Here is a 15,220-nt window from a genome sequence, read left to right on the forward strand (position 1 = left end):
CTAATTGTATGACTTGACATTTGCACCTAGCGCCTTGCAAACTAGGCATGTACACGTGAACCTCTTTGGTTGACCGGGTTGCCATCCCGGGGGTGTGACGTCAACTCGTTCAAAATGTTTCCACACCTAAGAAAATTATGCTCGACCTCTACTTTCAACCTTTCATAAATCAAACAAGGCATGTACACGTGAACCTCTTTGGTTGACCGGGTTGCCATCCCAGGGGTGTGACGTCAACTCGTTCAAAATGTTTCCACACCTAAGAAAATTATGCTCGACCTCTACTTTCAACCTTTCATAAATCAAATTATTGAAATTAATTTTTAAACGCTATTCATGAAAATAAGCTTTTAAATTTTAAATATTTTAATTATAATTATTTAAACGCATTTTTCATGGTAATTATAAATCATAGAAAATTGAAAACTAAACTAACTTTATAATTATTAATAATAGTTTTCTTTTTTAAATAATTCATAACAATAAAAATTAAATTAGAAATTACCTTGAGATGAAAGTTAAGATGTTGGTTGTGATATAGGTTACGATAGAGGTGGTATAGTTGAACTCGATGATTGGGTGAGAGAAATGTTGTGGTGGAGACGTTTGAATATTTTGCCCATCTCCTAAACCATAATCTCCATATTCATTGACAAATTGGTTTAAATTTTCCGTATTAATTTCATACGAAAAATTTGCACCACCACTCCTTTGGCCACCACTTCGACCACCACTTTGACTCCTTCCCATTGCTACTCTTGAGCCCCCTTTTTTTTTTCCCAGAATCTTACAAATACTAATAATAATATTAAGGAGATTTTTTTTTAACAAAAATAAAACTCTATATAACACTAAATAACACTTGAGAATTTGAGAAAAATTGAGAAATTTTGAGTAAGAGAGAAAAAAAAGCTTGAGTTGTGTGGAAATTTGAGTGAAATGGAATTGGTATTTATAGGAAAAATTGAGGGGATGATCATACAATACAAAAAACTAGCCAGTACACTCAAAAAACTAGTTGTTACTAACAATTAAAGTAGCTGTTAATTTTGTTCATCAAATTCATAAAAAAAAAAGTATCCATTAGTTTTGAAAAAATATTTGGAACATGGCTGTTAGACTAGGCGGGTTGGGCGGGTTGGGTGGGCCGGGCTGGTTGGGTGGGTTGGGCGTGCAAGGTGGGCTGGTTTGTGCGAGGTGGGTCGGGTTAGGTGGGTTCACGGGTTAAGTGTGTCGAATTAAATGGGTCAAAACGGATTGTGCGAGATGAAATGGGTTGGGTCGAAAATTTTGGACCAACGACATAAACCGGGTTAAATCCGGGTTGTGCCGGGTTGGTACCGGGTTGAAATCGGGTCGGACCCACGTGACCCACCAGCCATGCGGGTTAGGGTGGGCTGGGTCTAACCCGGCCCATTGGCCACCTCTAGCCGTTAACAAATTAAAAGGAACAAAACACCGAGAAAAGGAGCACTCAACACTGCTACAGAACTTGCGGTGAAGACTCGTTTCGAACTCTCCCTAGTCAGCCGTATTGAGCAAGAAACGAGGTGAAACAACAGAAAAAACCAACGGAACAAGGCAACAAGAATAATGGACGTAAAATCACTAGCAAAATCGAAGAGATCTCACACTCAACATCATCAACCCAGAAAATCCTATCATCATCCTTCCAAGAATACTTCATCTTCTTCTTCAATTTCGAATTCTGCAACTTCTAAAGATGGTAAAGATAAGAAGAGGACTACTCAACCATCACCGCCTTCACTCCCTTCCAATTGGGACCGATACGATGATGAAATTGAAGAAGATAAGATTGTCTTTGAATCGGATGATGTGGTTAAACCCAAAAGTAAAGGTGCCGATTTCAGTGAATTGATTGCGCAAGCTAAGGAGGCTCCCTCTTATTTTTCCAATTCTTTTGATGATAGAATGCCTGGTAAATTCTCACATTTTTTTAATTGAATTTACTAATTGGGTGCAATTTTATTTTGTTTATGTTATTTTTGTTGGAAATGAATTGGGTTTTGCACCTTGGTTGAATTGATGATTAAAAGTGTTGATTTTGTTTGATGTTTGCTGAGTTACATTTCACAGTTTTGGTCAAAGTGTTGTAATTGGAAATGGGTACTTTGATTTTGGGTAGAAAAGTGCAAGATTTGTTGAATGTTGTGTGAATCCTAGAGTTTTGATACATGTTCATGCTGGGTGCTTAAAGTGGAGTTTAATTTGGTTAAAGTATTGTAATTGGACAATGGGCATTTTGATTTTGTTTGATGTTCATGTTCATGGATTGATTTGTCCAATACTCAAAGTTATGTGACTTTCTGTAAGCTCTTTATTATATTTACTTGTATTCTCTCTAGAGTTTTGTCAGGGAGTGGCACCAATGCTTGCTGTTAGGGGGGAGAAGATTATTTTACAGAATAGGGATGATGATTTCCTCATGCAGGATGAAGCAATTGGCACTAAAGAGGTATCAACTGAACACCTATGCAATTGGTATTTTAGTTTTACCTTACTTTTGCATGCATTTTCTTCAAGTGTATGATATCTGATCTTAACAAAAATATTGTGATTTATGAATTTCTCCTTTTCTGACAGTTTACCTTTTACTCCTGTATCGATGAGCTCATGTTGAAGTTGCTCTCACAATTCTGTTTGTTACTTGCCATTTTAAGATTTGGATCCTTTGTATAGTATAGTAGAAAGACCCACTTGGCTATAAGAATATGTGCCAACCCCATCCAGAGCTCTGAAGTATAATTAAGGTGCTTTGAAATCTGAAATACTAAAATTTCAGGAATCATCTTGTATATGTATATGCTCATTTTAGTGCTGGCACATTAGATTGACTAGAGTTTTTGTGTAACCATATTTCAGAGTAGAGGTGCTACAAACTCGAGAGTTTCTGAATGCTTGTTTGTTTTTACAGAATCGTTAAGATTGTGAACTGTGTTTTGGCACTCTTTTGGAGTGTTTTAAACTATAATCATTGATACCCTTGCTGGTAAAAGCTCTTGCAGTTATTGATGTTCTTTGATACTTCGGGATTCTGTTTTCAAGAATCGAGAGGTATTCATCTACAAGGAATAGAGATCTGTTTTAAGAACTCATCATTATAATGCCCCTAAGTAATCATAGTTGAATGTTTCCAGCTATCTTAGCCAACGTCAAGATTTGTTAGGTGCATCTAGTAAACACCCCTGCTTTATAAAGTCTGCTGTTATTAGCAAGAACCTCTGCTGGATTGATCACATTTGCAGTGATTATCTTTCTTTGTGCACGCGTAGTTCTTCTAGTATTTATAATGGTTCAGTACTCCAGCTAGGTTTTCACTTTCACGGATGGAATCATGCTGCTAAACAACATTTACAAAGCAGTAGCTCGGCTTCAACTTCTCTTTGCTTAGGCACGAACGTGCCCAATTCCGGCATGGGCGTGCCTCTGCTGGTGCGCAACTCACTTGTCAAGGCAAGGTTGCCTTGTTCCAGCATGGGCGTGCCTGCTTCTTCTAGCGCGCATGGGGCATCCGAATAGCCGACACCCCCGTCTGATTTAGGCACGGGTGTGCCTTAGTCAAAACCTCAAATCAGAACTTACTGCTTCCCTTTAAACACAATGGCACGCCCCGTGCCCTGAGCAACATGGGCGTGCCCCTAGCTGAACTTTGGCTCGTCTTGACTTGTAGTTCGAACTTCAAGCTTTGTAAAGGTTTGTGAGCCATGACCGAGTTGCGTACTCCCGGGAAATCTCCGAAATAGCCTCATGCATCAAAGACAATAAACCTACCTGTAAAAGCATCGCATGATTACAATTTATCTAAAAAACCAAAACTAAACTAAACCAAAAGCTAATAAACTAGACTTGGAGCAACTAAAAAGACCCTAAACACGTATAATATAAGACTTATCATATATAAATATGGATTTTTTGTGAACCACTGCCAATTACTTTGCACTTTTTGTAAACAACTACTACATAAGTTCCTTTTTTTTTTTTTTTTTTTTTTACCAAAATAACTACCATTATTTGAAAATATGTTTGAGTTTCACTACCATTTAACAGTAACTGTTAAAAAAATCGTCTTGTGACCCTAACCCCCCACCAGTCCACCACCACCACCGCTGACCCCACAAGACCACCAACTCAACTAGCCACCATGAAACCCCCCTCCTTCCTCTTCACCTTGACATACTCTCTTTCTCTCTCCTCCGCGCCTTCCACTGCCAAATCCCACCCCTCCACATCACCTCTTCTTTCACCTCCATCTGTCGAACCTCGCCGTCCACTCACACCCGCATAATCAGGTGGGGGAGTGGTGGGTGGCTAGTTTGGTTCAAGTTGGGGGAGTAGTGGTGAGTGGCGGGTTCGATTTGGGTAGGGGAGTGGTGGGTGGTTGGGGTTCGGTTCAAGTAGGGGATTGATGGGTGGTTGGGGTTTGGTTCGGGTGGGGAGTAGTGGGTGGTTAGGGTTCAAGTGGGCCCCACAAAACGGTTTTTTTAACTGTTGCCGGTCAAATGGTAGTGGTACTCATATAAATTTTCTAATAATGGTAGTTATTTAAAAAAAAAAAAAAAACTTAAATGGTAGTTATATTAAAAAGTGCAAAGTAAATGGTAGTGGTTCACAAATTTTCCTATAAATATAGATACTTTCACACTGGTAGAAATTGTTTATTGGTAAGATACTTTCCCTGTTTTTGAAAGTTATATACATATTTTGTTTTCGTCCATTCCATAACGTTTTCAAATCTTAACACTTACACACTATTCTATTTTTGGTTAAACACTTGTATTATTGTACCCCTCATATCCCACAAATTTTCCTTCTTTCCACTCACTCTTTATCACTTTATCCACCATTTTTCACACCGACCCCTTTTTTACATTCTTTCTTACTCTAGCCTTAGTTTGTGTGCTTATAGTAAATGTTAAGAAGTTTCAGAATCGAAGGTAGTAGAAGGTAAAACTGCTGAAGTTGGACAAGTGTGAAAGCTATGAATAAACATCCTTGGTTTAAATGTCTATAGTATTGATTAGGCATTTTCCATTGATAGCACCTGGATTGGTGCATGACTTTGTCATAAAGTCTGAAATCTGTACTCTTTTTGGGAATATATATTACTTGTACACCTCAGGGCTACATATTGAAAAAATCTTTAATTCAGTTGGGTTCTGATTAATTTACTTTCTCTTATTCTGTATCATAGGTGTATTTCCATATCAGGTTACATCTATTAAATTGGCAAGATGCCTTGTAAAGCTTTCTTATTTGTTCTTGTAATCTGTTGCAGATACCATCTTTGACTTTAGATCTAAAAGATCTTGCAGAGCGGCTATCAAAAGTAGACTTAGCAAAAAGACTCTTTGTGGAATCAGATCTTTTTCCTCCAGAGTTGGTATGTATCGTTTATCTTCAGTCTTCTTATGATGTTAATCTATTATTTCCTTCCTGCATGCTCATAATTAGAAAGTTTTAATTCGTCATGGCATCACCACCATGGTTAGATGCTTGCTTGAGTTTATGCTCTCTATTTCTGTAGCTGTTGTAGCCAAAACCCCATTTCCTGCGTTTGTCTGCTTTTATTTTTTAAAATTAATTACAGCATAGCAGCTTTAATTCACATTGGAAGATAAAGTAGAAGTAAAAGTTTGATTATTTAGTTAAATACTTTGGGCTTGCTCCAAGTATGCATTGTACTTGATTTTGAAATACAAATGAATCAAATTGATAGAGTGGAAACTACAATATGATCTAAACATCTAATCCAATCCACATTATTACAGTTAAATTCAAGGCCAATTTTATCCTTGGCAAATTTCTATCTCCTTCTATTTCTATGCTGAAATTAATACCTAGGCCTTGTTCATTTTATGTAAAAATTTAAAAATAACAAATACAGTTTACTTAATCAGAACATTCATCAATGGTATGCACTAGGATTTTATATCTTAGATGCAGATGTGATCATGATGACCTGATCATGTTCCTAGTTTCTCATTTAAGGGCAATGTAAACGAATTTGCAGCTATCTAGTTTAATACCATGGTTTATGGCCAAGACCTGATACACTTGTACATGTTATTAGTATAAAGTTATACAAGGAGAGAGGGGTCAATTTTTTGCTGGGCTTTTACTTAAAATTTTATCTCATAAACTCGTTTTTTCAAATTGTTGAGAGCTGAAAGAAAGAGTAGCAACAAGCTGCTAGTTGAGTAACTGTATCTTACATTTAGGGTATTGGGGTTATGCAATTTACTTTAAAATTAAGCACATATCCTACTTCCTAAAATAATGGATTATAGACTGGAGTACTGGACTATGAACTTCAATTTCTAGATCTGAGATCCTGTATGAAAACTCATCAGTTTGAAAATGGGAAAAAGAAGTCCAAATTAAATCCAATTTGTAAGTGTATCTCATGAAAATAACTAAAAATATTGGTTTTTACTATGGACTTTTTTATAAGAACTTAAAACCTCAGCTTTGTTGAAGAAAATCTGGCTCCACTCTTGAAGATTTGATTGAAGAAATCTTAGTGTTATGACATGTTTACAGTAACCCCGATCTACTAAAGCTAAGAGAAATTACATAGAAGCTTTTAGTTGTTAAAACTGATACTGCTCCTTATTAATGGCATTTCAAATAGCTCAAGGGCCATAAAGCACATAAAGTTCAAATAAGAACACACAATTGCAATTAAATGTACTTAACTCATTTTCATTTATAAAATGATGTAAAGTTCATTATAAGTGAATATACAGTAAAGAAGTATGAAGTGGATTATGCTCCCTAAAGCACATAAATTTCAAAATATAAGACCACACAATTCCAATTAAACGAACTTAACTCATTTTCATTTACAAAATGATGTAAAGTTCATTATAAGCGAATATACAGTAAAGTAAAATGGAAGTATAATAATAGAGCATGTATGAAAAATGAGATAAACATGAACTGGGTAGCTACCTGTACAACATCAGCCAATGACTTTCCCCTAAGCTAGACTTTTGCTTGCCTGGAGCAAAACAAATAACATCATGGACAAGAGAATGAAACACTAAACTAAGCATGTGAAGATTTATTTCAAGCAAAGAAAGCAAACTAAAATATATACACTAACTCCCTTCTGTAGGAATCTCATATGCATTTAGCATATGCATCTCGCCATTTAAACCCTTCGATTGCTCTAAAGGATGAGTATGCTCTTGTAAGGGTTTCTTAAGACTTTAACCCAAACTCAAAAAAAAGTATTAGCCAATCTCTCATTTTCTTCTCTTTTTACCCTCTCTTTCTATAGTCTTTAATTCCCTCTCCCGTTTTAAAAAAATTGAACCAATCATCAAGGACCAACACACCTGAGAGGCCCCACCACCCAAAACTCTCGGGGTCGGGGAAATGGTAAGGGTAGGTCAGGTCATAAGTATAATTGCATACCCAGCTGCCTATATTCTTAGGTGTCGGGGGTTGTCCTTTGGATCTCATTATCGGCAACATTGGACCTCCAAATAAGAGTTAATAGGGTGATGAGCTTTCACCACCCGATTTAGGAGCAGGTTCTTGTTGGATTGTGTAATAAAGGTAATTTACATAAGGATTAATCTTCTCCCTATGCACATGTAAGTCATAGGTTTGATTATTACAATAATTGTAATTATCAACTTGTCATTGATTGTTAGAGGCAGTAACTTGGCTCTAGCTATTAGGTCAAGTTGAGCTTGATGATTCGTGAAATCATATGAATTAGCAAATTGCTTATAGAGGGAGCGGGGGTGTGAGAAGAAGGAATGTCAATACCTCCCCCTTGGTTGGGGCTCTCCGAAATTTGTTAAGTTTCAAACTTTGACACCATTCCCCAATAACGATGGCATTTTGACAAGGGAAATATCGTTGTTGATATATCTCACCCCTAATGAAACAAAATAAGGTAAATGACAAGTAAGAGTATTGATCCACGAGAATGGAAGAGAATTATTGGTTTTTTTTTTTTTTTTTTTTTACTTAATGTGCAAACTAATTTTAAATTAAAAATGGATGAAAGTGTTCTAACCTCTAATTGAGAAAAAATGATAGGAAACATCACTGAATGCAAATGCTAGGGGATAGTGGATGTACTTGATTAAGAGCTAGTGAGATCCCAATGAATGATAAATATTTATCAAAGACTAAAATGTAATAAGAGATTATTGTGTTCCAAGTATAACTTCCCTAAAAATCAATCTAGATCCCTATGTGGTCCAATTTACAAGAGCATTAAACCAAGATGCAATCAAATATATCAATCTCAATCACCATATTCACGTCAAACTAAGATCAGTATGCAATTACACTCACTACCATGGATGATCAATCCACTTTAAGCTAACAACATGCCACCCATCATTCAATCAAATTTAGTCACATAATCATTATCAAATTCATCTCAATTTACTCAATAGCTCATGATCAAGCTTCACCACTCTTCTAACTAGAAGTCTACTCACTAATAATTATGGAAATTGAAGCAATTTAAGGGCTACTAAGATGATAAATAGAGAACTAATTAAAGGATTCTATACTTAATCAAGTAACCAAACAAATCTAGTACTAATTAACAAATTAACAACTAAGTATGATCAAAAGAAACTAAAACTAAAGTGCAAGGAATAAAATCTTAACTGAATTGAATTAGATTGCATAAATGTTGAAGAACTTGATTGTTTCTACAATCTTTTTACGAAAGCTAAATATATTAACAGTAAAATATTTAAAGTATAATTCCTTCATTACATGAGAAAAGGAGTATATATATGAAAAGTGTAATGAAAAGGAATAAAGAAGCCATGTGCAGGTTGGTGCGGGTGCACCAAGTGGGTAGTTTGGGTAGTTGCCACTCAAGTCACCCACATTGTTTTCTGAGCTGCGCTTGCAGTGTTGGTGGACTGCCCACGCTAATGCGTGCACTGCTGGGATACGGCTGCTGCTATGTGGTGCGAATGGTCAAGTGATAGTGCGGCCGCATAAGGGGATTCTGTCCGCAGTAGTAACTAATTAGCATATCTTCAAAATTTGGTGCGGGCGCACTACCTGTGCCGCTCTCTGACTGACTGCCCCTCTGCTATACTCTTCTTCTTGTTCTTCCAAAGCTCCCTTATATTACTTATTTGAGCACCCTTTCCTCAAACAGGCTTGGAGACACTCCGGAAACCTCCATGTAAAAACCAAAAGCGAGTATGGGATTAATAGGGATTATCATCAAATTTAAGTAAGAAGTCAAGTAAATATGTTATTCTTTTGATTTACATCTCGATAAGCAAACAAGTCTATTATTGAATCAAAATGGCTAAAAACATGCACTAAAACAACCAAAACTACCCTAGATTCTTACTCTTTGAGTGTCATTATGTCCACTGTGCACATCGTGCTCTTGGTTGTACAATCTAGCAATTGAAAAGCTGCTGGTTATGGCAAAGGAGTGATAGGATCAACACTTTCACGTTGGAAAGTAAAATATGCTTTGGTTCTATGTTGGACTTCCAGAGCGAACATTATGGTTTAATGACTAAGAGTTACTTAAGATGTGATTCTTTACTTATTGATATTCTTAAATGTTCCTTTGAGAATATTTTGAGGCTATATATGATAATATTTACTATGTTAAGGTGGCTTCTGGTATTATGATCCCATATAAACCAGCTTCTTTCTTGCCTAGAGTATTAGTCAAAACTTATATTTGCTATATAATTTAACCCCTTGATTAGTCTTTGCTGTATCCTAGAAAACTCAATGGGGTCAGAGTCAGTAGCTCTTGTTCATAGTTTTGCTGGCGAAGATGAATCTTTTTGTGGCATTCTTCCTTTTGATGACTAGCATGTGATTTCTACTTAATGGTCATTGGATCTGTGATTTTCTCTCTCTGAACCTATTGTTCCAGTAGGGGCTTGAGTTCAATGTTTGTGGCCTTTCTAGTGCAGAATTTTTTTTAAGTACAGAGGTTTTTTTTTTTTTATTTATTTTTTTCATTGCAGAAGCATTAAAATGCTGTTTAATTTATTGTATCATACAATGTGTCTTCAATTTTAGGAAAAATTGGTTTTAACTACTTTTTTATACTGAAAATAATCACCTTTCCTAATTTGTATTATATTTAGTTACCTTTCGTTATTTTCGTTTGTAGGTCCTGCTATATCATGACTTAAATTGTTCTTCCCCCCTTGTTAGTACATTTCATGCTCGTATTTTTCTTGTTGCTATAAATGCCTTGAATTACTGCAAATTTTTACAATAAATCTAATAATTTGTTTTTTAAAACAAGCTACAATAACACTTTTTTTTTTTTTTTTTTTGAAATTGGGGAAGTTGAAGCCCTTATAGAATTATAGGCATTAAAACGACCATGAAAATACAAAAATCAGGGTGGAAATACATTTTTGAGTCAAGATCACCAACTTTAGACAGAAGTCACAGAATTTGTCTCTCAGGGCGAAACCAACAAATGCTCTCAGGGAAAAACCAACAAATGAGAAAAAATGAAGTACATATATATAATAAAAATTAATAAGGGTAGTTACCTGACTTATTTCAGTTAAGCGATAATAGAAAGGCAATCAAAACCAATTTTGCCTATCATGTTGAGTTAAATTTAAGAATGAAGATGAAAAGAAAAATTAAAAAAACATTGGAAAAGATTGTGAAAAGACAAATCTAACAAAAGTTGCTAGAATCTGGAAGCAGCCTTTTTGCTTTGAAGTAGTCATCTTGGCTATGGTATCTTCAAAGCTCTGAGTTTGATGGGGCGTGAAGTCTTGGTCGGTTGTTGAAGTATTTTTCTAGGGCATGAAATCAAGAAATTTTTTTAATGAAAACTTAAGGAAGAAGTTTCTGATGAATTTGGCTTTGAAGTAGAAACTGGGTTTGTTGAAATATCATAAGAATGAAGTTTCAGTAAATTCCCAACTGGGGGAGCTTCAAGAATGGGTCTTTATTCAATTTTCTTTCCTTGGGATAACTTAACAAGAAAAATCAGTCAAGGGGATATGTGGTGTCTGATTTAGTCAAAAAAGCGAGAAAGACTCAAATGGATGGTAGGATAAATTTGTAAAGAATGTCTGGCTCTGTATGAATTTTAAGGCTGTTGCCTGTTGGAAAGTTGGGACCTGTGAATATTGGTTACAGTTGTAAACTAAAAATGAGATCCCGTTTAGAAGATGAGAAGATGGAAAAGGCAGTTTTATCAAATGTTTGTGCTTTATAAACAAACAGAAGAGAAATAGTAATTGGAAGATGCAACTGCTGCTGCCTCTGGGGTGTGATATCATGTGATAATAATTCGATTGAATACCTTACAAGGTGGAGTCTGTGAAGCTTAGGAAGTCATATGCCTTATGTTGTTTTGGCAAGAAGCAGCAAATGGAGTAGAAAGTAAAGGAATGGTAGAATTTGACTTTTTTCCCCCTTGAGATACCAGTATTTACATATTGTTGCTATGTAGCTAATTGACCGCTCAATCAAGATAGTGAAGAGACACACAATGCCAAATGTCCTTAGTGCTTTTTGGTTGATCACTTTTGTGTCTTTTGAAAGGGTACTGTTTTTACTTATGAGAATCCTCACCAATGTCACCTTTGCTTTGTCTTTAGCTTATGAGGTAACCTATAAAAGATGATAAAAATTTCAGGAGTAAATAAATGCATCAACCAAATCACTTTTGTTGTTAGAGTGCAAATAAAGATTTCAGTTTGTATCCCATTCTTTTCTTTTCTTTTTCTTGTTTTATTTTCCCTATCTTCCTTATAAAGAATTCCTTGGCCTGCAAACGGGTCTTTTAGATCTACTTCAGCTCAACATAATTAGTCTGAGTCATATACCAATATACCATTGATACTGTATACAAACGAAAAACTCATTTGGATTTAGATAATTGCAGTTTAGAAATGAATTTGCAATGAAGTCTCAATCGATATTAGTCATATGGATTCTCAAATTACTTTGGTTTGGATTGAGTTGATTTAGGTCTAGGTCAAAAGCATGTTACCATTGTTTGGGTACAATTTAGGTAATTTGAGTTTAGTAGCTATGCATGAGACAATCTTTCCAGGTTTAATTTAGTTCTGGAATGTGAGTTTTTAGTGCTTAAATGACTATTTAAGAGACATGCCAAATTTCCCCTAGTATTGTGATGAACAACCGATTCCTTGATATACCTTCTACACTAACATGGTCTTTTCTTCATGCTTTCTTCATGTTGCAGCATCACCAAGATGCGAGAAAAGCTGATAATCAGGCGCCTTTACATACATCTGAGAGACGGAAGATTGAAAAAATTGACAGTTTTGGTGAGTTACTAGCTCTTTATTTGGAAGAGGAACGAATGGCTAAGAGTCAAGATGTAGAGAAAGATGGTAATATGCCTTCATCAAATATTACCAGCCACCATGATCCAGATCCAAAATCAAAATCAGATTCTAAAGGTGATGTAACATTGAGCCAATTGGATGACATGGATTTTCTTGATGATAGGGAAAATGTACAACCTGATCATGGTAGCAAGAAACGTGCAGAGAGCAAATTAGATGAGGTAGGGCAGGTTAGTCATGTAACTAAGCAAGTTACAAATAGCAAATTGGACGACTTGGAATTTCTGGATGAGAAAGAAAAGCCTGAGGTCAGTCATGTAACGGAGCAAGAAATAAGGCCGTTATCAAGATTTGAAGCTGCTTCTGCAGAAGCAGAGCTTGACATGCTTCTTGGATCATTTAACGAGACAAAGATTTTTGATACTCCTTTAAATCAACCAGGAACCTCTGCATCATATATGACGGGACATAAAGCTAATCCTTTAGCTCCAGTACAACATTCATTGGGTCAATCTGCACTTGCATTTCCCATCATCAGTAGTCTCGATAATGAGCTTGATGACCTCCTTGCAGAAACATCTAACCCGAGCAATACAGATAGTCTTTTCCGACCCACCCAGGTTCCCTCATCATCTATATCCCAATCGGGTTCCAATTCCAAGGTTCTGGAAGATTTTGATTCTTGGCTGGATACTATATAATTGTAATATCTGAATCCCTGTCTGTATTCTAGATGTGTATTGTACATGTTTGTCAAAGTCTATACTTTCTTCCTTTATTTTTCTTCTTGATAGATATTGTAGTTGACTGAACTAACTAATTAGCACTCTTCTATAATCACTGCTCTTGGCTTTCGACAGGTGGAAACATTGACAATTCTGAAACTTGTCAATAATAGCTGTTTTCATCTGAAATTTCTTCTGGAAGAGTTGAATAATCAACAGTATAGCAACTGCCTTTGACAGCAAGAGTTGCATTCATGCATTAGGTAGTATGGTCATCACCCGGTTACTGGAGCGGGGCTGGTGGGTGTATTATGGCTGGCTTCAAACCATTGCGGGGGGGGGGGGGGGGGGGGGAAGCTATAGTAGCAAGAGCCTTAGATTGACCCGATGGCTAGTTGACTGGTTTGAACTAGGCTAAGTTCTTGGTTTGAGACTGTACATTAGGCAGCCTGTTTTAAGCCATGATTTGAAACAAATCTAGTTGTTGCGGTTTCTGGGCTGTGGCACAGCTCCTGGAATGTAGCTTATCCTACACTTAACCACAGTTGGGTCATTGAATATTATCTGGAAATTGTAGGAACTTTAATCAAATAAAACTTTCAAAACTGTCTTATTTTAACACCATAATTTTGTCATTTCTATCTTCAAAAACAAACACACTCACACTAGAATCACGGCAGTATATATCACAAAAGCTCATTTTATCACAGAGTTGTTATCTTTTTTGAATTATCTTCCATTTTCCTATTAGAGAAGAAATATTTTCTTACTACTAAATCATTGTTAAAATCTAAATATGATAATAATATTTATGGTTTAGGTGAAATCAGTTACAATAAATACAAAAACAAACCTCCCAAAGAAGGGTAGTTTCTTCTTCTTCAATTGCCCATACTTCAAAGCCACAAGGCCCCTGCATCTTTAAGAATAGGAGTCAACTCGCCAGTAATATGAGTCGCCATCACCCTATCCAAGTCACCAAACCACCGGCCACCAATAAACACTGCCGGAAAACTCACCGGATTGTCACTATCACCACAGTTGGACCCCACTTTCGTAATCTCACCTACAACCACTTTCTCATCTTGCTCATCAACCTCATAAACAGCAGGACTAACTCCAAGGCCAAGTAGCAAACGTCGTACCACATGGCTCATGCAACACCCACGTCGTCCAAATACTATCACTGCATTTTCATCAACTAGGCTCTTAATATCTATACTCTCCTCCTTCACCACCATCCGTTTCGACAACGATGAGCTTCCATGATCATTCAAGGATGACGATGTAGGAAATAAATTTGTTGTGTGCCATGCCTTGTAAGGAAGTGCTTGGTACATCGTTAACTATTTGAAGAAATATTTTTTAAAAACGAGTTTGATATTAATTTTGTTGGCTTTGTACGTTGGAGGGAGCCTATACCATATTTATGGATGGAATGTGAAGAAAAGATTTTGTGTCAACGACAGTTAAGCATTATATTTTATTGTGTATTACGTGCTACATTACGTCAATATGTAATCGCTGATGTGTTATTGCATCACTCTTTGATTCATTGGCTCTCTTTCTCTATGATTCGAGTCATTCTTACGACTATTATGAGTATTTAATAACATCAACTAGTTGTTCACCCAAACAATGATCCGGAATTTATAAGTTTGATCAAAATTAATTTGCAAGAGTTAATGTTGAACAATGTTAATAAGTGAATGAAAAGATAATAAGAGGTCACACATATGAAAAGTTATTCAAGTATATTAAACATTATTATAGAGAAATGAATTAACATCAATGACTAGTTTTTTAAAGAGATTAAACATTACTCATTTCTTTTCAATTTAATTGTCCAATTTTGACTTTTTATAATCAAGCTTTAAAATTTTTGACCAAAAACTCACATTAATATACATTAAAGATATAGTATTGTTAGATTCATATGAGACATTGTTAGATTCATCCGAATATGTAGTTTATAATATCTATTTCCTCCGTTATTTTACTTGCAACAAAAATGTAATCGTATGAGATCTTGTTAGATTTGTCTCGAGTTATAATTTTTTAATATAAAATGTTTATAATTTTATTTACATATTGGTAATTAAAGATGTTAACAATTAAAGATGTTGATGGGCAAGGGTACATCTTAAAAACCGTGCA

The 15,220-nt window shown here is 35.8% G+C and overlaps 2 protein-coding genes across 2 annotated transcripts; one reads left to right on the top strand and one right to left on the bottom strand.

Annotated features, from left to right (window-relative positions):
* Positions 1 to 1,429: 1,429 nt before the first annotated feature.
* Positions 1,430 to 13,411, top strand: LOC110700170. The gene is made up of 4 exons (XM_021877679.1): positions 1,430 to 1,939; positions 2,367 to 2,476; positions 5,297 to 5,401; positions 12,233 to 13,411. Exons 1-4 carry the CDS (start codon positions 1,594 to 1,596, stop codon positions 13,037 to 13,039), a joined length of 1,368 nt encoding a protein of 455 aa, XP_021733371.1. The 5' UTR covers positions 1,430 to 1,593; the 3' UTR covers positions 13,040 to 13,411.
* A 312-nt stretch (positions 13,412 to 13,723) lies between these two features.
* Positions 13,724 to 14,537, bottom strand: LOC110700171 (glutaredoxin-C9-like). Its single transcript, XM_021877681.1, has one exon. It carries the CDS (start codon positions 14,401 to 14,403, stop codon positions 13,960 to 13,962), a length of 444 nt encoding a protein of 147 aa, XP_021733373.1. The 5' UTR covers positions 14,404 to 14,537; the 3' UTR covers positions 13,724 to 13,959.
* Between the last annotated feature and the right edge of the window lie 683 nt (positions 14,538 to 15,220).

This window comes from Chenopodium quinoa, unplaced genomic scaffold, assembly GCF_001683475.1.
Source record: "Chenopodium quinoa cultivar QQ74 unplaced genomic scaffold, ASM168347v1, whole genome shotgun sequence".
Lineage (NCBI taxonomy): Eukaryota > Viridiplantae > Streptophyta > Magnoliopsida > Caryophyllales > Amaranthaceae > Chenopodium > Chenopodium quinoa.